This window comes from Paramormyrops kingsleyae, chromosome 1 (assembly GCF_048594095.1).
Source record: "Paramormyrops kingsleyae isolate MSU_618 chromosome 1, PKINGS_0.4, whole genome shotgun sequence".
NCBI classification, from domain to species: Eukaryota; Metazoa; Chordata; class Actinopteri; order Osteoglossiformes; family Mormyridae; genus Paramormyrops; species Paramormyrops kingsleyae.
This window is the reverse complement of record NC_132797.1, coordinates 25,441,333-25,467,243: the sequence shown is the minus strand read 5'-3', so window position 1 is coordinate 25,467,243 and position 25,911 is coordinate 25,441,333. Positions and strand designations below refer to the sequence as shown.

General features: G+C 39.6%; 1 protein-coding gene across 5 annotated transcripts in view; it reads right to left on the bottom strand.

Annotated features, from left to right (window-relative positions):
- Window positions 1–3,316: 3,316 nt before the first annotated feature.
- Window positions 3,317–25,911, bottom strand: part of LOC111850087 (sodium channel protein type 2 subunit alpha-like) — a 130,495-nt gene continuing 107,900 nt past the window's right edge. For all 5 annotated transcript variants that reach the window (XM_072712245.1, XM_023823605.2, XM_072712247.1 and 2 more), the window contains 10 exons: window positions 23,152–23,269; window positions 20,265–20,419; window positions 18,391–18,564; window positions 15,759–15,881; window positions 14,000–14,272; window positions 13,261–13,314; window positions 12,860–12,997; window positions 12,632–12,736; window positions 12,186–12,456; window positions 3,317–10,928 (listed from right to left, as the gene is read on the bottom strand). In XM_072712245.1, coding sequence (XP_072568346.1) covers window positions 9,703–10,928; window positions 12,186–12,456; window positions 12,632–12,736; window positions 12,860–12,997; window positions 13,261–13,314; window positions 14,000–14,272; window positions 15,759–15,881; window positions 18,391–18,564; window positions 20,265–20,419; window positions 23,152–23,269 — 2,637 coding nt within the window. In that variant the 3' untranslated portion in view covers window positions 3,317–9,702. The remainder of the gene's footprint in view (window positions 10,929–12,185; window positions 12,457–12,631; window positions 12,737–12,859; window positions 12,998–13,260; window positions 13,315–13,999; window positions 14,273–15,758; window positions 15,882–18,390; window positions 18,565–20,264; window positions 20,420–23,151; window positions 23,270–25,911) is intronic.

The window sequence follows — 25,911 nt, the reverse complement described above, 5'->3', positions numbered from 1 at the left end:
GAAGCTGCCTCGTTAATGAAGGAGGTCAGAGAAGAATGGCCAGACTCGTTAAAGCGAACAGGAAGGCCACAAGTGCAAAAATAACAGCTTGGTACCACAGCGGCGAGCCGAAAGGCTTCTGTGTACATGCAATTTGTCTCTTCTTGAAGTGATTCTGGATGCAAAATGGGTACCAGCTAGGTACCAAATAAAGTGTGTTCTACCCAATACTAGCTAGGTGTACCTAATAAATTGGGTCCCACCTGGTACAACAGTCACCCTCCCCTCCCCACCAGTTGACAACTATTAAAATCTATGTAAACATTTGGGTTGTGACTTAATGAGCAAAAAATGTGGGTTGTGTGGTTAAATCATATTTAGCTAGATAGTTGGAAGCTGTATTTTCCTGATACCTCCTCTTCTTAGGAAGGTTTAAGAAATATAATGTTAAAAAAATATATTCTCAGAATCGTGGCTGAGCTTTGAGGGACGATAAGGGCACCGGCCACATCAGAGGCTAACGTTACACGTCACACTGCCCTGTCTGTCTTCAGCCCCGCCTGCTACTCAAGGGCTTCCATGTAGTGGTATGGCCGTGATTTTTTCGAAGGCCTCTCCGGCGACAGAGATGACTGTGGTGAGGTTGCGATTTTCACCATTAGAGGTATGCGTTAGCATAATGTCAACATAAATCATATCAGGTATCTGATTTGCAGTATTGAAAGATTATTAGAATATCATGCTAGAATTAGCTAACAGTAAAGCCTCTATGTTAGGTGTATTTTATGATCTTAATACATCTGGTACTGTAATGTCATGCCTGCCTGGTGCCTTAACCTGGATTTAATATGCGAGAGGTGATACCACTGAAGTAGGGAGGTTCTGCAAGGGCTGATCCCAGATTATATACCTTTTGCTTAGATGGCAAGTCAATTATATATGGGAATCGCCCCTTAGCCCTAAAAAGGGCCTTTCTATTCTTCTAAGAAGGAGCATTTAGCATCAAAAAGAGTACTTTTTGAACTGTATATGAGTGCATGACTGGTGGGATCTAGGTGTTTATGATCTATGCATCTTACTGTAACCGCGATGTCACTGTGTTCACCAAGATTCATGACCTTTCAGTCATTTCACCACTTGTCCTGCTGAAGGGTTACAGTTCATCAACATAAACATGTTTGCAAAACCTGGTAGACCTCGTTGTCCATTTTCTTTACTGATCCATGCATCATCTTTCCTGTTCTCTAGCCAGCTGTGTATTTTTGATGCAATTAGGAGGCGACTTTCGTATGTTCTCACATTCTCCAAAGTGTTTTTTTTCTCGGTCTCTAAACAGTGAGAATTCTGCCTTCTGGGTTATGGCTGATCTGAATTCATACTAGTCAATACGCTTTCTGATTGCATGTTTTATTTAACAGCCTGCTCAGTCCTCGCCAACCAATTCCTTAAGTCGAGTAGTTTAGCTGCGCCGTTGCACCACGAGTGATTAGCACCGAGCGATGTAGCCTCCGAGAAACTGTGCCGATACCTCCCACGACACACCTGCTGAGGAGGAAGGGGGTGAATTCATTTCCTATGCAGGTGGGTCTTTTCTAGAAGGTTTTTCTCAGTGAAGGATTCATGAGATGAAGCCTGTTTTGTTGACTGGTACATAACTGGTACATTGTGTTAACTGGTGGGTGGTGTATGGCTGTGTGTTAGAACTCTCGATGATGTGTCTTAAATCGGATGCTTGCTGGTTCAAACCCCAAAGCTACCAGAGTGATTTCACCATTGGTCTCTTGAGCAAGACCCTTAACCACCAATTACTCCAGGGACTGTCTCTGCACTCTTACTTGTAAATCTCTTTGCAGAAGAGCACTTGCTAAATAAATAAATGTACATAGGATGGCATGATGGCTAAACCCTAGTTCACACTTCAGTTTTCTGTGTGTGTGAATGGTGCGTGCAGTTTCTTTTGTACACACTGCATTTGTCTGTGGATGCAGATGGTCACAGTTGGTGCATGCATACAGCAGTGATATTCCACCAGGCCAGGAGAGGGCAGATGTATTGCAGCAAACATGAATACAAGCAGTGTAGTGAAACAGGTTCAATGAACAGTCTTATAGTTGTTAGTTTAGGCTTGGGCGGTATTAAGGTAACATGGCATAGCACACCATTTTGAAATCCTTGCAGCAAAATTAGCCAGGAACCTCCCAGCCCCCCTCCCCCATTCCCCCACCCAACCCCACCCCTGCTCTGTCACCCCATTCAGGAAATTTTATCCCAGAATAGTGTTGCTTTTGATGTTTGGACCGTATTTAGGAATTACACATGCAGGTACCTTGTCACCTCCTACAACAACTATTCTTCTTCTGCTCGCTGTTGACCTCTGCTGTGAGAAAGTCTGTGCTGCCACCTAATTTCCTAGCACAAGTGTAATCAACCCGTACCAACATGCATGACACCCATGATCACTGCCCAACATAAAAATCTGGGCTACACGTGCACCGTCTGGTGACAAAATTTATGTTGCTCACCCTGTGCATGGACTGTAAGCGCAGATGGAGAATTGAGATGTCAACTGCTCTTTAGAATCTATCATTGTCTGTTTCCTTATACATGCAGGGTTAGGGGTTCGAATCTGGTTCTGCGTGTTCATGTGGCACTTGCGTGTTTGCAGTCCAAGAAGCATGTACTCATGCACAGTGGTGTAGCAGAATTGTCCTGAGTGCGTGTCCTGTGATGGACTGGAATCCTGTCCAAAGTGTCCCAACTTTGTCTCCTCCAGTTCCTGGGACATGCTCCCAGCTCACTGCAGTCCTATAGTTATAGAAGATATATGGATGGTTGTAATGTAAGGTAACACAGGAGCCGCATGTAGTATTACTCTGTTCTGGACTCATCCCACAAATGAACTGCGACATCAACATCAAGCATTTGCTGTCTTGTTGATCGATGCGGGCTGGTCTGTTTGTTTTACAGTAGCCAGCATCTTCTAATTCTGTGAATAATGAGTAACGATTGGAGTCACTGCTGCATTAAAGCTGAGTAATAATTGCTGTACTGTATGTACATAGTAAGGGCATTAAAGTTTGCCTGTGTGATTTATTATACAACGAAAAGGTATAACAGATTATCCCTTTTTAAAAACAAAAAAATGGTGTTGCCGGTACAGTGTGCATGCCAACATAATGTTACTAAGGTAGAGATTCCTTGACCAGACATGCCAAACATCTCCTTAGAGAAACAGGCATGTGCATAAGCAAATATGTATCAGCAAATATGTATCAGCAAATATGTATCAGCAAATATGTATCAGAACTTGCAATGATAAGAAAATAAGATATGCTGATAGGAATTCAAGGGCAAGACCTTTATTATCAAATACAGAAGTCATTCTGGAAAGCATTTCAAGGGGGTGGCAGAGTTGGGGTGGGGGTGTTGTGATGATATTCTGTTATCTGCTATTGGTCTTATAAAAGTATCATAAAAGCATAAAAGTATCATAAAAACAATTTGGCATTAAACAAAGAGAATGGCAAGTTACATTTTCTTTACCCCTGGAAAAGAGGATGAAAGTGTTAGAGGGTCATGTACAAAGAGCTTGTGCCTGGATGCTTTTACTGCGGTTAGAAAGTCAGAGGAAGCCTGGAAAGATGGAGTGAAAGATCCTGCTTTCACATGGTACTACCAGTGCCTCCCATACTGAGGAGGAGCAGAACCACCCACATAGAGCTACAGACAGGCCTGTGAAGATCCAACCCAGACACCTCCTTCAAAATATACAAGTAATTCAACAAGCTCATATTCATGTCATCTGATTTCATAAAGAACAATTATGTACTTACAGTTAAAATTGTTTTACAATACTTTAGGAAAGTATTACCATAGAAAAGAGTCTGCTTACAGAAAAACACAATTTAAAATACTAAAATACATAGACAGGACAAAGCTAAAGAATTTCAGCATATTAAGTCCTTACCCTTATAAGGTAATTCACTATGAAACAATAGGGCAGTTTTGTCGTGATTTTTAGATTAAATGTTTTGACCAACTGTGCTTATCCCTTGTTTTTTTTCCACCAGAGAGTTAATTGGAAATGTATCTTTGTGTGTAAAAATCATTTCATATTTACAAATGGCTAACTCTTAATACAAAAGAACACACCTTACTACAGTGATTTTGAAGACAAGTCATCCAACTTATCTGGATTTTTCTGGAAGCCCTCGATGAGGCTCTGGCTACATTGAGTTCAGTTTTCCCCAAGGTACAACCCTCTGCTTGAGAGGTACACACCACCTGGATACATTCCTTGGCATTGTCACTGAACCACCAAAAGAAAGAATGCGTAAACATATTTTACACATAGTGACACAGTACAGACAATGCGGAAGATTAAATCATATCAGGTCAGTCAAATGTAATTTTTACATGATACAGAATATTATAACGAATATTAATGTTAGATTGTGGGGAAAAAAAAAGATACGATCTGCTTTAGGACCACTGTCTTATTCCATGGTGTGATGCCACCCTTTAGAATTTTCTGAATTCCACATTGTCAGTTTTGTTAATGACACCAGCTGAGCTGGTCCTGATGCAGCAAAGTGATGAGTCTAACGGTCAGGTCGGGGTTCCTCTTCTAAAACATTGCGTTGGGTTTCTACCAAAGTGTCTGATCTGTCCAGATGTCAGATGTCCTGTGGAATATCAGGGTATCCAGAAGCTCTCACAAGTCTTGCGTTTTGACAATTGAGGCAAACGGTTGAGTACGGACATTAACTGTGATTGGAGTGTCCTGCAGATGCTTAGGATTTACTCTGTGTTACTTCTTGGAAGATTCCTCAGGGAGTTGTTAAGGGAAGATTATAGTGGGATGACAGCAACTGTTATGGTTACTGTGAATTAATTTATGACTCTGTAATGAATAAACATGCTTCAGCATCTGAAACACATTATCCAGACAATACCCATCTTCCAAAGCTGTACCAGGGATTCACACACTACACTTACTAAGTACTTAGGTTCAGTTAAACAATTATACAATAATATGTATTTGCAATTAAAATTATGATTTGGCTGGCAAATTATTTGCTTCAATGACAATGAATTACATTTTATTCAATTAATTACAATTTATATATTAATATCAATGCATGTTATTCATATAAAAAAAAAACCCTATTCAAGTTTTTGATCTTATATACCAGACTACTCATGCTTTGAAACCAGCATCGTCATTTGTACTCCATATAAGTTTTTGACGGCCTAAATTAAATTATTTTATAATAGCCTGTCACTTATAACATTCGCTTCACTCTACATAATTTACATTTTGTCATGCAATCTAACAGGAGAATAAAAAAATCATATGCAATATATAGTATTAAATATATAATAGTGTCTAATATATAAAATATAGGTATACATACCAAATGGTGTATTGAATTAAAAAAAAAATGTAAAAGGACTATAAATGACAATTACAAATACAGCTTCATAAGTGAGTCATATTAGTTTGAATACTATTTATCATTATGAATCAGAAATGAAGGCAATCTGACCAATCAGCGTGAGGTGGCTTACAGAGTTCTGATATGTTGGTGTATGTACATCAGTCAAAAAAATACTTAATTACGTAGCATGCCACAGGGAACAGTTTAAAAAAATATAACAAACGTAGAGAACCTGCAAAGAGTAGCTGCAAATTAAAACTTGCCGGCAAACAAGATGAACACAACACAAGTATGAACTCAGGAATTACTGCAGAACTGAATCAGCACCTGTGTGACCCAGGTGCAATAAATCTGCAAGTCGTAAGCTTCACAAAGCTGAAATTTATGGCAGGGAACTTAAATGATTTGTATCCAAGGAAAAAAGATATATAACCTGCCGTACGGAGCACAAACCTTCCTATGTCCAGACGTCCATGTTTACTACTGGTGAACATGGCTGCAGATGGACAAACATCACATGGGAGTTAGTAGGTCTGCTGATTACCCTTCATGATTGTATAACAGTCAAAGAATACAAAGCCTTTTTACAGGACCAGGAGCAAACATGATCAATTCCAGCATGATAATGCCACCATTCACACTGGTAAACAAATCGAAGGGCAGTTTCAAGAATACCAAAATGAAGTCAGAGACTTTCAGAGCTCAATCATTAGATCATTTCCCTTATGTCATTTCCTGTAACAGCTAACATCATGGTAATTTAAGCTAAACTCTGTCATCCTTATCAAGAATCAGCCGGCAACTCCACCTACACAGAACTGCAATGCAAATAGTCACATCGCAAATTTTTATGTTCTGATTTTCTGTATTTTCTTGCTTTGCCTATAGAAACCGAGTTTTCATTATGACATTACGCAAGCATCAGATTTTCGTCCTGGTACAATTTTACGACAGGCGTTTCATCATGCGGGTGCAGATCAGTCAACCTCCACGCATATGCTGCAGGGACATCTGCAGATTTAACAATTTCCCTCCATTTCTGAATGGGATGTCATTTTTTTCCTTCTCCTGGTGCAGAGTAAGCAGTATTGTCAAATCAGGAGAAGTGACCGGCTTAATTAAAACCAGCTTCTAGTCTCCATCACTGAAGTACAACCCATTTTTGGGATGTCAGCGTGCGGGGTGTGAAATGACTTTCTGTCAGATTAGCTCTATGAATCTCAGCATGACTATGTATTACACACGTATCTTAACATATGTTGGTCATGCCAACATGCAGTTAGCCAGATAGAAATCAGGGCTGGCTCCGGGGGAGGGGGGGGGGGGGGTCGACCTGGCCTATCCGATCCTACTCTGTCAGAAGTCCCTCCCCCAGCCTCCTTAGATAAACCTGTGGCCACCCAGCACTTCAAAGCTGGAGCCAAACCTGATCAAACCCAAATGAAAAAAACAGAACTTTATGTTTGTTTTTTTTTGGTTACTACGTATGATGGGATAGTCCAGAATTCAGATCGTGCAAGTATCTTTAACTATGTTGTTGTACAGACTGACTGTGGAATGTACCGATCCCCAAATCACTCGAAATGAAATGAATAAATGTTTTACACCTGTTCTGCTAGATAATGTGCTGAGGACAGTGACTTAATGCCATGCCAACAAAAAAAGGATCCACAGTTAGCTTCATACATCAGAAAGTCCTTTTTTTCTCTTAATGCTTGGCATCCAGCAGAAATGTTTTCTTTCCAAAGCAGACTCCTGATGTTGTCTTGGTCATTGTCTTGTACATCCGTTCAAGGGAAGTAGCATTTAAACAAAGACCCAGCAAACCAATGACATTAATGGCTTATGTACCATTGTACCATAGGTTTAATCCCTGTTCCTTTTTGTTTTTACTTGATTTGCTATTCGTAATAATAACTTTATTCATTACATAAATGTATATGTAAATTAATATTGCTTCCATATTTTCCAAACTGTAATAATAATAATAACAATAATAATAATAATAATAATAATAATCTTTTCACATTGAAAAGGACAGGGATATGGGTAGCTACAAGACTGATTTTCTCTCAGAGTGTGTCTAAGGTTCAGCAATTATGTGTTAAAGAAATGGAAGAAAAACACATGATGCAAAGTGTTTAAGATGGCAATACTGATCTAAAGAGAAGATTTTGCTCTGTGGTCTGAGTGTGTCACATGATAACATGGGTTGTCATGGTAACCATAGATTGTTTACTTCATCACGCGTCAACATCAAATGCCAAGCACAGTGTTTAAAATTCATTTAGACGTGATGAGCAGTGTGTAGCTTACAAATATACAATTTATTTTTACAAGTGATAAGTTACTCCGATATTTAAAAATACATTCATTTGTTTGTCTTTATGGAAACAAACTAAAAATAAAGAAAACATTAACTTTAATGTTCAAGTTTGGACATTGATTAAGTATGAAATTTTTTGTAATACCTTCATTTTAAAGGTAAATTATTCTTATATTGACTAAAAGAATATGTGTAACTTCCATTATTGAGATAATTTATAATTACTTTTTACACTGTAGGTATCTTGTGGTGGTATTTCAGAGATTAAATGTGTATTTATACAACATATACACCAACCTATAAGTTAACCAATTACAGGTTTGAATGGCACAATTAATGAAGTGCCTGAAAATTTTGTAGAACTGTAGACAACTCTACGCTTTAGGATCACCATGTCAAACTGACCTCATTAAAATATTTTCTCATTGAACACACATTAATCCTTGAACATTAATTGGAATTTATAATGGACTGAATCTATGAAATGTACATTTTGTATATGTCAATATATTTTTATCCCTTTATCTCATTGTATTACCCATTGTATTACCACCAGTTTAAGCTACACATGCTTTTAAATTGTTAACGTGGACAATTAAACACAGATAATTTGAAACCTGACACCATTTATCTCATTAAAAAACGAGACTGTAAATACAGCCATACCCGTATTAACCCTTAAAAGAAACGGACATAACATCCTTAACGTTGCACCTCGATAAGGAATCGATACCAGGCACACGCTGAAGCTATTGCTATGAAATGAAGCCCTTTTCACATACGTGCAAGCGCTTAGCTGATGAGGGCAATTTACAAAACTGGATGAAAAAAAATTCTGCAAAAGTAAAAACAGTAAAAATGCAAGAGTGTCGCATACCTGACTGGATGTCTCCAGATAAAAAATAATTTGGCTAATTATTGCTAATTAAAATCAGTGTTGCTCACTGGGCTTCTCAAGGATAATCATCTGGAAGTAGTGGTCTTGAATTGCACTGTCGTTACACAATACAGTCAAAGCATATAAAAACACATCTTAAATAATTAATAAATAAAACTGTCCCTTCGTGCACATTAGAATATGAACACGCAGGTCTTTCTTTTCCCTTAAATTCATTAGCTGGCATACATATTGGGAAATAGGTTGGATCCTGTCAACCTTTGTCCTTAAAATTTTATTGAAAATGATTGTCACATGCTTATCAGTGGAATATGGCTAATGAAAATAAAATAAAACAAATTAAAACATGCTAGGCATAAAACTACGTGTAAACTCAAAGTGCGACAATGCCAAAATGTAGCTAAAAGTACAGTATTTTTATTTCAAAAGTTTTAAACCTGCCCTTTTTAATATGTTACAGTGTGGTAACATTCCACTTTTATTGCAAACTATCCCAATTGCAAAAGAGACATTTTCTTTTTACATAGAAAAATATCAAATATAATATTACTCCTATGAAAGACTGATAACGTATACAAGCGTTATACTTTGCTATCAGAATTACGTTACATTTGTTGTTTTTTTCTATGACTTAAAGCTGTACGTTATCATAAGGAATCACACCAATATAAGTAAGACCTTTAACGAATGCAAACAGTCAGGCATATTTTGTTGATATTGATAAATTGTAGTTCCTTGTCTAATAAAGGATTATTACATTGGTGATATAATTATTGTGACCCTGCAGGTGTCTTCTGTGCAAATAATCCTGTAGCATGTTTTGTTGTAAGCAAGGTGAGAAAGTTGTTGGGGTTGTCGTTTTGATATACGTTTTCTTTTGTGTGCTCCAACAAAGAAGGTTTTTTTTTAAAAAAAGAAAAAGTAATTATATATTCTTCGGCGATACCTTGTGACTGGCAACCAAGGGTTAAGCGTGATATAGTCAGTGTTGTCTGATATCTGTTACATTCAGTAAACCCAAAAAAAAATAAAAAAAATAAAATAAATTCTAAGCAGTACTACAAATATGTCTCACGGTCAAAGTCAGGATAAAGGAAGCTTTCACTCAAGTCAGTGCTTTTGGAGTCTGGTATTAGAAAAGGGAAAAGGTCTATATGAGCCTTAGTCACACTGTCGTAAGATGGTGGTGAGGAAGTCAAAGACAATGCCTCCACCATCCCTGTCTCAGCTCCATAATGTTCCTGTATCATGGAGGCTATGAGGCCTTCCTTTTCAGGGGCCTCCTCTGCAGAGGGTGTGTTGATCTGCCGGTAAAAGAAAGAGGCCTGTTTCATCTGCCGCCGGACCAGATGCCTCCTGTACGCCCTTTGGATAACGACAGCCGACAGCTCTTCCTGCTTGCGGCGGATCGTTGTGGTTATAGGCTCATAAGAGCGCTTGGACGGGTTGGTCAGCATGAACTTCTCTTCCATCTGCTGCTTCAAAGCATCCATTTCCCCAGACTCTCCCAAAACCCTTTTGGTTAAAGCGAATAAGATATCCAGGCAGTGGATCTTGTCCCCACTGACCATGGGTAGGTCCATTGAGATGAGTTTTAATTTGTTGGGCTTGGAGATGCGCAGCGGTTCCAACAAAGTGTCAGCAAAGTCGGACAGCTTGGAGTACTCGATGAACTGCGTGGCCTCTGGGTCAAACTTCTCCCATACTTCGTAGAACATTTCAAAATCGTCCTCACTCAAAGGCTCCGTGCTCTCCTCTGTAGCCACGCTGAAGTTCTCCAGGATGATGGCTATGTACATGTTCACCACTATGAGGAAAGATATGATGATGTAGGACACAAAGAATGTAATGCCCACAGAAGGGTTCCCACAATTCCCTTTGGCATTGGTGCCAGAGTGTACGATATTGGGATCACACTCCTCCGGAGAATTGTTCAGGATGGGATTGAGCAGGGCATCCCATCCAGCTGATGTTGTGATCTGGAAGAGGCAGATCATGCTGTTCCCGAACGTCTCGAAGTTGAACATGTCGTCAATCCCGCCCTGTTTCTTGACATAGGCAAAATTGGACATACCGAAGATGGCATAGATAAACATTACCAGGAAAAGCAGGAGGCCGATGTTGAACAAGGCCGGCAGGGACATCATTAAGGCAAAGAGTAAGGTTCTGATTCCTTTGGCGCCTCGTATAAGTCGGAGGACACGCCCAATTCTCGCGAGTCTGATGACTCTGAAAAGAGTTGGCGACACAAAGTATTTCTCTATAATGTCAGCAAGAACAATACCTGCAAGAAAAAAAACACACACACAAAATTCCCTGTTATATAACATGTCCTCCTTATCTACAGAGTAAAAGCTATGCAAAATACAGGATTATGCCTTTGCAGGAACAGTTCATTTAATAAACTCAAAGATCTGCTGTACGCACAATTACATTAACACTTGAACTGAGGTTTGGTGAAAAACTTCGGCTGAAATTATTTGCTTTGAATTAATGCATCTGGTACTCTTTCACAAGTGAAAAATTTAGCACAAGTAATAAAATAATCCTTGAATAAAAATCCATCATGTCGGCTGTGTTTCTATTATGTAACCCAGTGCTTTCCGATGCTTTTGTACAATTGCTAACGCTTATCCTGGCATTATAGCATATAACGTGTATGCCATGTCCTACAGCTGAAGATAGGATTATGGTGTGCCACGCTACTTCGAACATTGTATCATTTAATGCACAATGCGGTACAATGATATGGCACTAACTACACAATGTCCAGTTGGTCATTGTTTTATATTGCTTTTGCAACCATCTGTATTGATTAACACTGTGTTGTTTAATCCCTTTGTAAAGGCCCTTTCACAGCAAATACGACACAAGCAAAAAACATGAATTTGTGAAATATTCGGATGCAAATTTGACGGACCAAAAACTTTCACACCAAATATGATGTGAATTTTTTGCAACGGAGAAATGTTTACATACCGAAAAAAAGGTCAAACTGGTGAAAAGCACTAGCTGCAGTGATCTAATTGAACTCGGATCCAAAAGAAGATCAGCGGTATCGGCCATCACTACAGGCTAGTATTTTAATTAAACCAAATGAGAGGTTTTCTTCCCGTTCAAATAAACTGATCACGTGTGTTGACAACCAATTCATCATTCATCCAAAAACATGCAGAAATCAAGCTCTCTCCAAACAAAAAGACAGATCATGTCAATGTAAATGTGTCGGACCTGGTATGAAAGCCTTTACAGAAACATGCATGTTTGCAACAGAATTATGTTGTTCAGTTTTTTCGGGCGAAAAAATTGGACTCAGCATAAAATGACCTTAACCCAGTGTGGTGGTGAAACTAAGCATTTCAATGCACCTACTGCAAATGGCCAATAAAGATCTTGTGTACTTGAATATAATGTGTATTTGAAAGTAAAATAATGGCTGAATAATTTGTTAAGGATTTAACAGTTTGACGTTTTTGGTGTCAAGAAAATTTCAGTTGCACAAATTAGCTATTGATGAATCATCGGTGATACATCGACGCACCTACAATGGAGAGGATGACCACAACAAAGTCAAAGATGTTCCAGCCAACTGTGAAGAAGTAGTGGCGGAGGGCAAAAATTTTCATGAAGCATTCGGCTGTGAAAATTACAACAAAGGCCAGGTTGATCTTGTAGAGAATTTCAGTCAGGCCCTCTGGCTGTTCGTCAATCTCCACCATCATGGTCAGCATGTTTAAGTTAATAAGCATCATGATTATGATGTCAAAGGCTTGCTTGGATACCAAGTCGAAGAAAAATCCTTGCAACTTGTTCTGCATAGTTGGAAAAAAGTACAGTTATTAATAACTGAGCTCTATCAGTTCATTAGAATGCACCACTTTTCCTAGTTTCTGCACATTTAGTACCTAATCTATCACTCATCAGCAATGACATGTTACACGCATTACAGTCTCATGATACGTCCTAGAGATCACTCCGGGTACAAACCGTTGGTCTGGGAATTGGCTTCTGAGGTTTCTTGGACCCTAACTTCTTCATAGCATTGTAGTACTTCTTCTGCTCCTCAGTCATGAAGATGTCCTGTCCTCCAAAGTACACAAATAACTCGACAGTTAGTCTTGGTTGCACATATTGAGGCAGGTTTCACACGGTTATGTATCTGTAATACGACAGAGCACGCCCAATTAAAAGGAAAATCACGCTTTTGGCACTTATCTTTTTTTTTTGCTGGTTGAAATTGTCGATGATCACACCAATGAAGAGATTCAAGGTGAAAAATGATCCAAAAATGATGAAGATAACAAAATACAAGTACATATAAAGGTTGATTTCATATACAGGCTGCTCTTCCACCTGGACAGGGCAGATGAAGGACACCATTAATCCAAATAATTTTACAGTGCTATTATAGCCAATTTTAGTCAGACAATGGATGCAACGTATATGTATGAATCACTCATCTCCAAAATGTGTATAAAAGATTTCACAAATCACATCATGTAATTTCCAGCCGTTTTCTGTTTATATTGACAATCTTTATGTTATGGGTGAGGTCAAAGTTCAAAATTCAATTCCCTTGCCAAAGTGATGAAACTTCACACTAGATATATACTTACAGCCCGGGAGTCCACAGCTGCATACATAATATCCATCCATCCTTTGAAAGTGGCCTTAAAACGAGAAAAAGCTGTTTTCTTTTGTATTCCACTAATTACCAATAGATGAATAAATAAGACTGATCATAAGTTAGGATGATGTGTCATAAAACTTTTTTTTTATCAAAAAAGGGCAGAAAAAAATTAATTAGGGCCAGTATCGCATTAATATTACAACCATTATATTGTATCATTGTTACGGTCGTCTTTGTAGTGTTAATCCTCTAAGAATGCCAGATTTAATGAATGGATGAATGAGAAAAAGTACAATATCATAGCTGGCCAGAAACATGTAGGGACAAGTAATGTAAGCTTCCTCCAGATAAAGTATTTTTATAGTGAATGGGGGAATAGTGATTGGAAATTGAGGATTACTTCAAAATGACTGACTGCTTGTCAGCAGAAATCACCACAGTTGCCCTTCTGCCTTGGTTACTGGTAATTACAGGCTTTTGTGAATGACTCGGCACAGGCTATTTCTAGATGCAAATGAAAGGTTTGTATCGAGTGAAATCAGAAGAAGGTGATAGAACGGAGCTAAGTGACTTGTTGCTAGGCTACCATGGTCGCTAAGTTAAACTGAAGAATGAGTACTGGCACTCTTGGAGAGCGCAAATTTGATGTAATGGGGCCGTCACAGCTAAAAATATAGTCCCTCTGACTTGTTCATTGATTTTTTTTTTGAGAAAGGTAAACTCACCACTTGCAGGAGGGCAAGGTATCCAGCACCGACATTGTCAAAGTTGACCTTCACCTTAGTCCAGTAGTACTGTGTGTCATTCATCGCCAGACAGTCTGACTTATTGTTGACCACTGAAATGTTGTATATTTCCCCATCTCTGTTGACGCACCGGCCGAATTTGCCTGCAAAGAGGTTCACCCCCATGATGCTGAAGATCAACCAGAAGATCAGACAGACCAGCAACACGTTCATGATGGAGGGGATGGCGCCTAACAGAGCGTTCACGACCACCTTGGATCAGGAAGACAAGACACATGAGTCAGATTTGCTTGCATCACACCTGCTCTCGCATTCCTCTTAAGTCTTAAAACATCATCACGACAAGGGTCATTAAAAAATTATATTTTCAATTATCCACTTAAAAGGTACACCAGGTGGCTGTGCAAAGAGGTCGCCATAGTGATTTGCGTATTAGCATAACAAGCTACTCTCAGAAAAGAGTCTAAGACTATGCAGCTTATTAACAGTGCTGAGGAGCAGTGTCACTATAGATTAGAAGATTCAGTTCAGTGTGTGTTGGTCAGAACACAAAGATGTTCCTGATCACACGGGGACCTCTTGATGCATCTCTAACACCTGGGGTTTCCTCTTAATAGGCCAGAGACCTTTATTATGAACAACCATTAACAAATATTAGCTTTGTATTTAATTAAATGTTTTTATTTTATAAGATATCCTTCAGTTTGGCGAAGCCAAGCCAATATCTACATCTATACATACATTCATATATATTACAGACCAGAATTAACTATTAAGAGAATTTATTTAATGAACTAAATAACAATGAAAATCACATAGAATGTGAAGCACAATGAAAGACAGGCTACATTTTTAATACTCAATGGTACAACAAAAAGTGTTAATGAGTCTTGCTCCGAGCTGAAGGTACACAGCTGCTTTGCTGTTAAAGGGGAATCAGCCCTGAAGTCCATGCATAAGGAGTAAATAATACTGCTGTTCTTTTTTCCACAAAAACGCAGAGGAATGCTTTCAGGGACATTGCCCTTTTCCCTACAAAGAAATCTATTAACATTGTAACAACAGCCACAAAATCACACAGTGAAATGCATGCTGTGAAACAAGAAATGTAATACTGACTGGAAGGGACAACAGTCACTACATAAATGTCACTGAGTGGCTACAATATATCAGGTCAGCTTGTAAGATGAATTAACATTATGGGTACTTATCAGCACTTGCATTTTAATCATCAGTAGTAAACAATAACAGTAAATAGTATATCTATGTCACAAATAATATTCAAAATGGATACTGTAACATGAAGAAGCAAAGTTTGGCAGAATAATTTCATTATTTCCCAAAATGCAATAGCATTTCTTAATTCTCTATTTTACACATTGGTTCCATACTTTGTTTGATATATAAAAATGTAATACATTACATGGTCCATGCCCATAAATATATTTAAATAATTTTTGGAGGGGGAGGGGCATTTAGGCTCGCCCAATCAGGGGGAGTCCCCCTTTATTAACTGAACCGGGGGGTGTTTCAAAATTCATGATTTGAGTAACTGTTTATGGTCCTTATTGGTGGAAACCAAATTTCAGGGGGGTTCAAATCCATCATTTTACTATGTGGCTACATGCCTGTTTCATAATGTCATACAAATAACAACTACGGAGAAATGAAGAGAATAAGTGAACACAGCTGGAAAACAGGACAGGGAGACAGGGACTGAATGAAGAGGAGGTCTTACCCGCATGCCTTCGAACCTGGACAAGGCTCTTAGCGGCCTGAGAGCTCTGAGGGTCCTAAGTGTTTTGATGGCAGCGAAGTCCGAGTACCCAAGTGCATTAGCTATAAGGCTTATTAAAGAAACCTATATGGAGACATAAACGCAGAATCCACACCATTAGGGAGACTCCAGAACCTGCTTGATCAAAATATTTCCTGTTAAGAGAGAGAGTGAATATATATATATATATATATATATATATATATATATATATATATATATATATATATGGTTGTTCGACTCGGGGTAGGTCAGAGGTTAAATGGTTAATTGATTTCAAAGATTCAACAAATGTTCTTCTGGTTGACCTGGACATGTGTTCAAAGTCAATAGAAAACACTGTGACGGATGACAAAATTCATGGCGCAGTTAGTAGCTCCTGTTGAAAAAAAACAGTACATTATTGCAGTGAATCTGGAAGAAGACCTTCAAAATAATAATGGAAGTAGCTGGATGTAGGCGGGGCCTGCTGAAGGAAGGATGATTAAAGGCCTGTTAAAGGAAACAAAGTCAGCCAATCAGATATATGTGTTGAGGCTGAAGACCAATGGCAGGTGGATCAGAATTGGCCTTACCCTCATGCCAGCAAATCGGGACACAGCTCGGAGAGGACGCAGAGCCCTCAGCGTCCTGAGAACTCTCATGGTGCCAATTTGGTCAAAATTGACAGCACTTGCCAAGAGGCTCACCAGTGACATCTGTATGAATTAAATTATATTTTACACCATTAAATCAGTCTCCACAGCAACCAGAGGTTATTCACTCTAATGTTTGTCAGCTCACACAATTGGCAAGTGTTAAATGCCCCCCACCAGTAACACAGAGAGCTTTCCATTTGTTGAGACAAAGGGGGGGACGGTGTGGATGTTATGCTGAATAACACCCGGGATATAATTTGTCAAGAAGGTGAGTGATCGGTAAGAAATCTCAGTATGGACAGCACTGGCTTTAAATCTCAGTGCTAAACAGACCAAGTTAGTTCTTTTCTGCATCACTGATAATTCATGGTCTTAATGGTGTCTGAAGCTGTTGGGGCAAGTGGACTTATTTCAGCGTCTGGATGCTTTTGAGTAGTTCAGCTATCATCTACCTATTTCTCACATACGTTTACCCTATTTCTTGTGAGGAAATAGGAAAGTCCATTTCCATGAGCATGGGGGAGACCCAGCCACCCCTCCCCCTGTGTCAGCTGCTGATGGGAGATTCTTCGCAATCTGTGGCATTTCCCAGCCGAAGGTGTTTTATTGGCTGAATTTTGGGACATCATGCAAAGCTGCCAAAGCTGTCAGACATGAGCATTTCGTGTAAACAAATCTGGAGATCTCACTATACATTTTGACAGGGGTTTCTGCTGAGATCACATTCCCAAGCTCATACTCAGTTCGTATGTTATATGCTAATTTCATAACATGTGCTAATCTTTCAGCAAAACAACAATCTAAGTGTATCTGACGGTTTCATGACCGAACAGAAATCGGAGTCACTGGTTCTCACTCATAATGTGCCAAATTAAATGTCTTTGTCTTGAAAAATACTTTTGGATCGCACTCCTGTTTAATTGTGTGGAATATGACAAGCTGTTGTCAGCAACCGAGTTTTGTGATATTCATTGTGATTTAATCACAAATTCACTTTCGGGCTGCAGAACTGCTTACTGATACAGTTAGAAGCATTACAGTAAACTTCCATCTTTAAGTTTATGATGCCCTATACTGTAAACAGTTGCATAACAATTGGAAGTGAGGGTATTGTATGGTGATCTACAGGTACTATTAACTAAAAGTGTTGTCTGAAGAATTTTTTTATTTTTTTTTAATTCCCTTCCATTTCCATAAACATTAAACTTTGTAAAACAGTACAGTTCTTCTTGATTTGGGAATGTGAAGTCCAAAGGAAGTCTAAGGAGAATCACTGCACAGCACTGGACAGCGCATGCAGAACATCATTTAACCGTGTAAACATGCGGTTATCTTTGTTGCATCGACTTAACTTGAATGGGTTTTGGTCTTATGTTTTTATGAGATTGCAGGATTTTTCCTGTCAATTGGCCTGGTCAATAAACCCGTTTAGGCCTCATGAAAAAAATCATGCCCCAAAAAGTCAATCATTTAGATCAGTGACAATATAACCTCAAAAGAAACAGAGATGTTAAAACTGGATTGTAACAGAGTCACATTACAACAATTTTTGTTAATTTGCATCAGGTGTCCGATAAACAAGTAAAAAAAACATTGCATCAAAACAGTAAAAAACAGTAAAATAACTGTTATTCATTCAATCAATAATTAAATCATTTTTACTTTGCTTCTAATAAAATAACAGTCCAATCGATTGATAGTGAATGCCGATTATCAGTTTCAGATATCCATTTATGCATTATGTGAAAATGTGTATATAAACATCATGCTATTATAATATCATACTTTTGCTATGAAGCAGTTCCTAAACGGTTTCATATATTCGCTAATAATATATGAATTTTAACTACACATATTTATACTTAGATATTATATATAATATAGCAAAAGTGCAAAATAATACAAGGCAGCAAAATGTTAAACATGATGTAGAATATATAAAATATTACACTTACATCCACGATTAAGAAATCTAGCCAGCACCAGTAGTTGGTGAAGTATGTCTTAAAGCCGTAGGCCATCCATTTGAGGATCATCTCCACGATGAAAATGTAAGTGAAGACCTTGTCTGCATACTCCAAGATGACCTTTATTACTTTCCGTTGCTCTATATAAATGTCCTCAAATGCCTGCCAGTACAAAGAGACAGAAACAGGTTATTCACTACAGCATTATTGTGTTTTTCAACTTATTTGTGCTCTTAAATGGTTGAGGCTAGATGTAAAAGAAAAAGTAGCGTGTATTTTTTGGATTTTGATTAAATAAAGATGGTAAATTTTCCATGATGAGTGATTTTATATGTGAGAGAGTGTGCCCAGTGACGACCTGGCATCCCATCCAGGGTGCCCCCTGCTTTGTGCTCTGTGTTCCTGGGACAGGTAACAAGCTCACTGTGACCCAGTACTGGAGTGTTTATGATGGCTGAATGGATGGATGGGTGGATGCATTTTTGTGTATTGACCACACATGGACTAGAGCCCATGTCATACTGGTTACTTTTATATACAGTATATCCATCCTCCCTTATGCAAGAGCTCGACTCTGGAAGAAGACATGAGGAACAGATGTCAGTCAATCTACCACAAAAACACAAGGAGAACATGCAACCTCTGCACACGCAGGGGGCGTGGTTTGAACCCACAGCACTATAAGTGTGAGGCTGCAATGTTAACCTATGAGGCACTGCTGTAGCTAAAATTAAATGTGGTCTGTGTATGGAGCTCCACTCTAGAGTAGTGCTTCTCAAATAAGTCCTCAGAAACCTCCGATGATCCACGCTTTTGGAAGGAGCAAAAATGTGGACTGTCTGGCAGGGGGCAGGGAGGGAGCAAAAACATGGACTAGGTTGAGATTGAACTGGGTTGAGAGATATTGCTGTAGAGTATTCCTGTATCAAAAGCATTTTGTGTCTAAAAGGCTTTATGTGCTTATTGTATGTTTCAGCTGTAATCGTGTGTTTATTGTATGCTTCAGCTGTAATCGTGTGTTTATTGTATGTTGCATGCTTTAGTGGAGAAGCCCTCACACATTCTGTAATGACGTGACACTTTTTTGTCCTTATGTTTGTTCTCAAGCTGGTAAAGGTTGTAGTAAAATGATAATCTAGGGCCCCAGGAACAAATAAAGCTTCATCATTACAGCTATTAACGTCAACGTCTTTTGTTAAGCAGGAACATTTCAGTCTAACTGGTTCCAATCTAAGCAAACACAGCTGGGAGAAGGGAGACAACTTAACCACGAGGTGTTTAAAACGCTACACTTAAAACACATAATTGTCCATGCTTTCCCGTTGCTTTTATGCAACGATTACTTTACTAATTGTCTAATCGCCTGTCCTGTATTTTGTTAGCCGAATGACTGCAATTAGCATTTAACAGTATTTGTATATTTGATTTCCCAAAACGAGCAGTAATAATGAGGCAGTCGTTTTACGGAATATAAGACTGAAAAGAAATGTAACAAGCTTTAAATAAATCAATCATTGGAGTGATTATCAGAAATAATGACAGAGATGAGAAAGCATCACACATGCGGATCTGGGCCGTTTCACATGGCCATCTGGACGCCTCTGCTTCATAACTGGCATTTTGGGTGGGCAGGGACTGACCACAGACACTGAAGTGGGGGGCTGGGGTCACAGGCTGAAAGCTGATTGGACCTTGGAGTGCCCCTTCCCTTTTCACTCACAGATTCAAAGCATATCACTGGCTAATGATAAGGATGGCCACTCTCTATGAATTATGACCCTTCTTATGCCCCCTCCTTAAAAAAAAATCCTAGAATTGCTCCTGCAATTAAGGACAGAAATGCATGAAAGATGGAGGCTCACCAAGGCACTGCTGCTGAGGAGAATCATGAAGATGATGAAGGTCTCAAACCAGCTGTGCTCCACTATCTGGTAGCAGGTCTTCCGGAATGTCCACCAGACCTTGCCGCAGCCCTGCGTGGTGTCCACTTCACAGAATCCGAAGTGCTTCACCCAGCCTGCAAACACAAATGGAGGATGGATGCTCTGTGCTAACGGATTCAGGTTCAGCTGCTTGCAGATCCAAGAATGACAGCATGACAGCAAATCGCACAAGATAGCCTTATTGTTTACCATTGGAAGCATATACTGTAGCAAATATACACAAAATAATCTGACTATTAAAAAAGATGCATAATTCAGATTATTTAGTTATACACTATATGAACAAAAGTAAAGGGACACCTGCCCATTACACCTACAGGAACTTTTATGGTATCCCAGTCTAAATCCATAGGCATCAATATGGAGCTGGTCCCCCCTTGCAGCTATAACAGCCGCCACTCTTCTGAGAAAGCTTGGAGTGTGTCTCTGGGAATTTTTGCCCATTTATCCAGAAGAGTATTTGTGAGGTCAGGCACTGATGTTGGACATGTAGGTCTGGCTCGCAATCTCCATTCTAGTTCCTCCCAAAGGTATTTGATGGGGTTGAGGTCAGGGCTCTGTGCAGGCCAGTCAAGTTCTTCCACACCAAACTCACCCAACCATGTCTATATGGACCTTGCTTTGTGCACTGGGGCACAGTCATGCAGGAACAGAAAAGGTCCTTCCTCAAACTGTCCCCACAAATATGCCCATATAGTGTATCTTACATAAACTTTCCATTTCAATCCCCATGTGATCACAATATGTACTCTTAATAAATACAATTCCTAATCAAATCGCAATCGTATGATTAACAAACTAATGCTGTATTGCACACACACCATCTGTTCCACCATGCCTCGCATGTGCAGCGATATTCCTTAATAGCTAATAAATTGAATAGTTAATGGATTGAAAGGTCAGAACAAACATTTGCACAGACAGAGGAATACATGGAAATAACAGCTCTGCCCGCAAGAGTGATCACGCTGTTTCTCTGCAAAGCCCAGGGGATAATCGGCAAAAATAATGCAGCCGCGTTTACCAGACAATGTAGGACACCTGCATTTGGACCCACTGCCCTGCTTCTTTGTTCCTAATCCCTCAGCAGTCCTGATGATAACCTACATCTTATATTTAGTTGCCTGGCTGAGACTTTTTCTTTATTTTAGAGCAATATTTTACAACAGCAATTATCCTGCCTGACTCAAGCTTGATTCACATACATAATGAACTCTGGGGCTAAAAACCTGTCCTTAAACAATGAGCCTATCCTGTCATCTTTAATCCAATTAACAGGACAGGAAAGCCTTAATTACACCTTTAAAACTCTCCTTCCTTAAAGTGTCTCTATAAAATGACATTATAAACACTCAAAGTTCACCTGCCTCCATTACCAACAATTAACATTATTAATATATCATCTGGCAGTGAGTTTATGCACACATCAACTGATAATGATTCTCAGTTCATTTCCTTGGGAAGCACAGTCTTCTAATCACTGCAGTACTAGAGTTTAGGGGGAAGGAAAGTACTTTACTTGGTCTCCTTATTGTTTCCTGTTTGGTTAAATCAAGCAGTAAGTTTTTGGTATCAAAGCCTAATTTCCCCACCACTAGTTGGTGTTGAGTGGAGACTGAGGAGGAAGAATGATTGCAGTAGCCTATTAAATGAGAACTTTACACCACATTCATGAATCTATATGCAATAGTGAAGAAGGCTTGAGGTCATCAGTATGAAACTATGGTTTATAAGAGTCTTATGAAGTTCTAATGAACGGGTCCAATGGTTTGCTATGAGCACGATTCACAGTTTCAGAAAATTCTCTCCCCTCGGCACTCGTTTTATACCAGTAATCTTAATTTGAAATGAGTTTTAAATGAAAAGTCAGAAGATCTCAATCTTGCCACTTGTAATCACCAAGCTGCTTTATCCAAATATACTTACTGAATGATGATTAGGGTCTATTCTCTTCTTCAGTTGCTGTTTTCCTTAATTTTTTTCTCCTGTCAAAATGCTAAAATGCACATTTGAGTCCCTTTGACTCTCGAGAGCTCAGATTTATATTAGAGCAAGCATATAGTGTACAACATAAAAGATTTTATCATGCGATCTGAGCTGACAACTTTTGTTAGCAGTATGAACCCTGAACCATCGCGCTACTGATTGTCTCTAAATAAGCCTGCCAGCGATTTTGTGCTATGAGTTTGATTAAAGTATATATTATTAAGAAGCCTTTCATAAAACTACACCTTCAGACCAGCACCTGTATAACATATTTTCAGCACCACAAATCTCAGAATTGTTCTTCTATTAGGTCAGCATGTTTAAAAGAGCTCATACTGACTGGGACTTGAGTTATTCAGCATATATTGCTCTATTGGTCCCCATCAAATGAATACTTTATTATTTGTTAGCACCATTTTCAGTCACAAAGAAACTTTTTAAGGGTCTAATCCTCTCATAGACAGAGAGAAGTAGCTCAAAATAATAATCATCCATCCATCCATCCACCTAAATCCATCCATCCCATTACGATTCCTTATCCAGTACGGGGTCATGGGGGGCCTAGTGTCTTCCTGGGATACCAGTCCATCTCAGGGCATAACAATAACATAATAATAAAAAGGACTGACTGGCAATTTCACTTTAAATTTTAATGGCACAGATGAGAATATGCATTGGTTTATAGGTCAGGACTTAGTGTAGAAATATCACAGTGACACTGCAGGGATCAACAGAAATGTGTATAATCTGGAGTATGTTGAAAATCACCAACAGATCTTGCAAAATAACAAGCAGAAGATCGCCGTGTTACTCAGCTTACCTTCGGGGAAGCATTCGTCAGGGTCCATTTGCTCTTCAGCCGTTTCTGAACACTCTTCCTCCTCCTCTGATGGCCTGAGGTCCACAGTACTTCCCTCTGACAGGCTGATGTCGTCCCCCTGTGGGAGAAAGGAGACCAACGTCGCTGGATGTGGGTGTGGGGCCCTGGTTTTTGGGGGGGCCGCTCTTTAAAAGTCCATGCAGATGCACTGAGAGGTGCCAAGATGAGTGACCAAGCCATGAGACACCCTGTGAGTCACCCCACGTCATCCATCCATCCATCCTTCCATCCAAGTAGGTAACTGCAGGTCAGCTCATTGACTGGAGGAAAGTGTAAAACGAGCCCAAACACTTCAGATAAAACTTAACTTTGCTCTGTCCATAACTGTCACATAATTTTTTTTCATGAAAATAAAGGATATTTCTCACTCTATATAGCTAACACACAGTATGCTTCATCATTATTTCTTTCAAAACCCAAAATTAAATTATCCACTGAAATTCAATGATTTTTCCAGCATTCTTTAGCCAAAATCTTGGTCATTTTCACCCCCAATTTTCTCATAGAAATCTACGGAAAGCGCCACTAAACTCGGTACAAAAATAAAGATGCGCCAAGTTGTTGAGGAGATTCATAGTGAAATCCCAGAATCAATGGCAAAAACCTGCTGTGGAAATGAAAGCGAAATTCCCCAACAGCCATCACAAAAACCACATAATAGAATGACTTGAGTTTTTTTTTGTCATTATTTGATATCAAAATAAAATATTCTGACTTATTCAATCTAACCTGGGCCAATTTTCAATGTTTTCCTTTTGGATATAAATAAGAGCAGAGACATGAAAGGGCCCGTTATCCTTTGGGTGACCAACACACCAGAATGCCTCCGTCCATCTGTCCCCTATAACCACGCCCAGTACGAGGCTATCCCAGGTAGCACAGGGGAAGAGGCAGGAGACGCCCTGGATGGAATGCCAGTTCATTACAGTCTGTTATTTACACAGCTGAATAGTTCTACTGCAGCAAATCTTGGGTTCTCTTGTGTGCAATTGGCAGGTCCCTTATTTACTCTGGTCCCAAGCATCTAAACCACGTTCAGCACTAGCTGAACAGCCGCGAGCGTGTCCACGCTTTGCTCATCCGTCGACTCAGCCGTTAAAGCTCTATGAGGCTCTGTGGTTATCTCTTAAGATTACTTCGTAGCTGTCCATACACGCCCAGGCATGTCGACAGAACAGGAGAAGTTCACAGGGGCCGAACGACACCTTCCGTTCGACTTCCCTTCAGGCAGCAATTCAAAGGACAGGTTGGGGGGGGGGGGGAACAGGGTGGTACAGTTACTGCCTGGACAGGAAACCAACCGCTCCATTTAAAAGGGCTCCCAAAGGCAGATTCCTTCAGTTGTTTAGAAGACACATTTTTTGCAAAGTTCAGAAAGTAGGGTCAGGCAGTTTCTGGAGCAATTAGTGTTACGGGCAGAGGTGGATACTTCCGGTCCAGTAAGAGTAAAAGTAAAAATCCAAACCAAGCTTTTGTTACAACCAAGCAGTTGTGTATTAAGAGTCAAAGTCATACTGGTTGGTTGAAACAAAATCTTGGTTTGGATTCTTTCTTTCTGGACCTCTGGTTATGGACCTTGCTCAGGGGCCCAATGGTGACATCACTCTGCTGACCAATCTAATGATCAGAGGTGCAGCGTCTTAAGAGACCTTCCTCAGTGTTTGATGTTCCACTACATGGCCACAGATGGTATAGTGGCTAAGACACCAGACATTTTACTAACCACTTAAGGGATATGAGCAAGCGAGGGACACTGCATGGTTATTGGCAGCTGGTGGACAGCACACTGCGTTTTAAGGGTCACGGATTAGCAGTTACGTCACCAAACATGATCGAAATCCCTGCATCTAATTTACGTCCAGCAGCCCTCAGTAGTTTGGGCACTGGGTTTGCATGCTGCGGCAGCAGCTCCTGATTTGAGCGCGCGGTGAATCCCAGTGCCAAGACTCTCACTTGTAGACACCAGAGAATTACTGTATCACACCCACCCCCCCACCCCCCCACCGCAGCTTCCACAGGCAACAATAGTCACAACCGCTATATCACTTATTATCACTCATAAGTCCAAAGGACTCCATTAGGCTGCCGTGCTCCAGCGGAATCCAGGAATAAGCGGAAAGAAAGGAAAAGGACAGACTCATGACGCTGGGCAATGCAAATCTCTGCCTCTTCATGAGGATTTCCACAAAGAAAGAAATGTCATTGTAATAAGGCCGCAGCAGAATCTCCTTATAAAACCTGGTGAAATAAGCTGATTTTTGTATAGGGAATTGCAGCCACGTTTTCCTATTTCTTTGCCTATTTTTCACTGTAAGTGGCTCAGAAAATTTTTCTCCAAGCGAAGATGTTTGCAAAACTACAGATCTTGTATTTCAACAATTTTATGTACCACAAATGTTGAACGTGAGAGAGCAGAATGAACTTATCTAACCAAGGCAAAAGTCCTGCTCCAAATGGAAACCCTGCATCCCAGTAAAAACATGAGCCAGTCTGACTGGGGACGTCCTGCTCTAACATCTTACATCCCTGTACTCCTCCCTTGAAAAAGTCAGGGCACAAAATCGCGTAAATCGATCTTTGGGGTGAGGTCACATATTTCAATGTTTCCAGTATGCCTGTCATCTCAATGTCAACGTCAATGTCATATCAATGTCAACGTCATCTCAGTATCAATGACATCATCTCAGTATCAATGACATC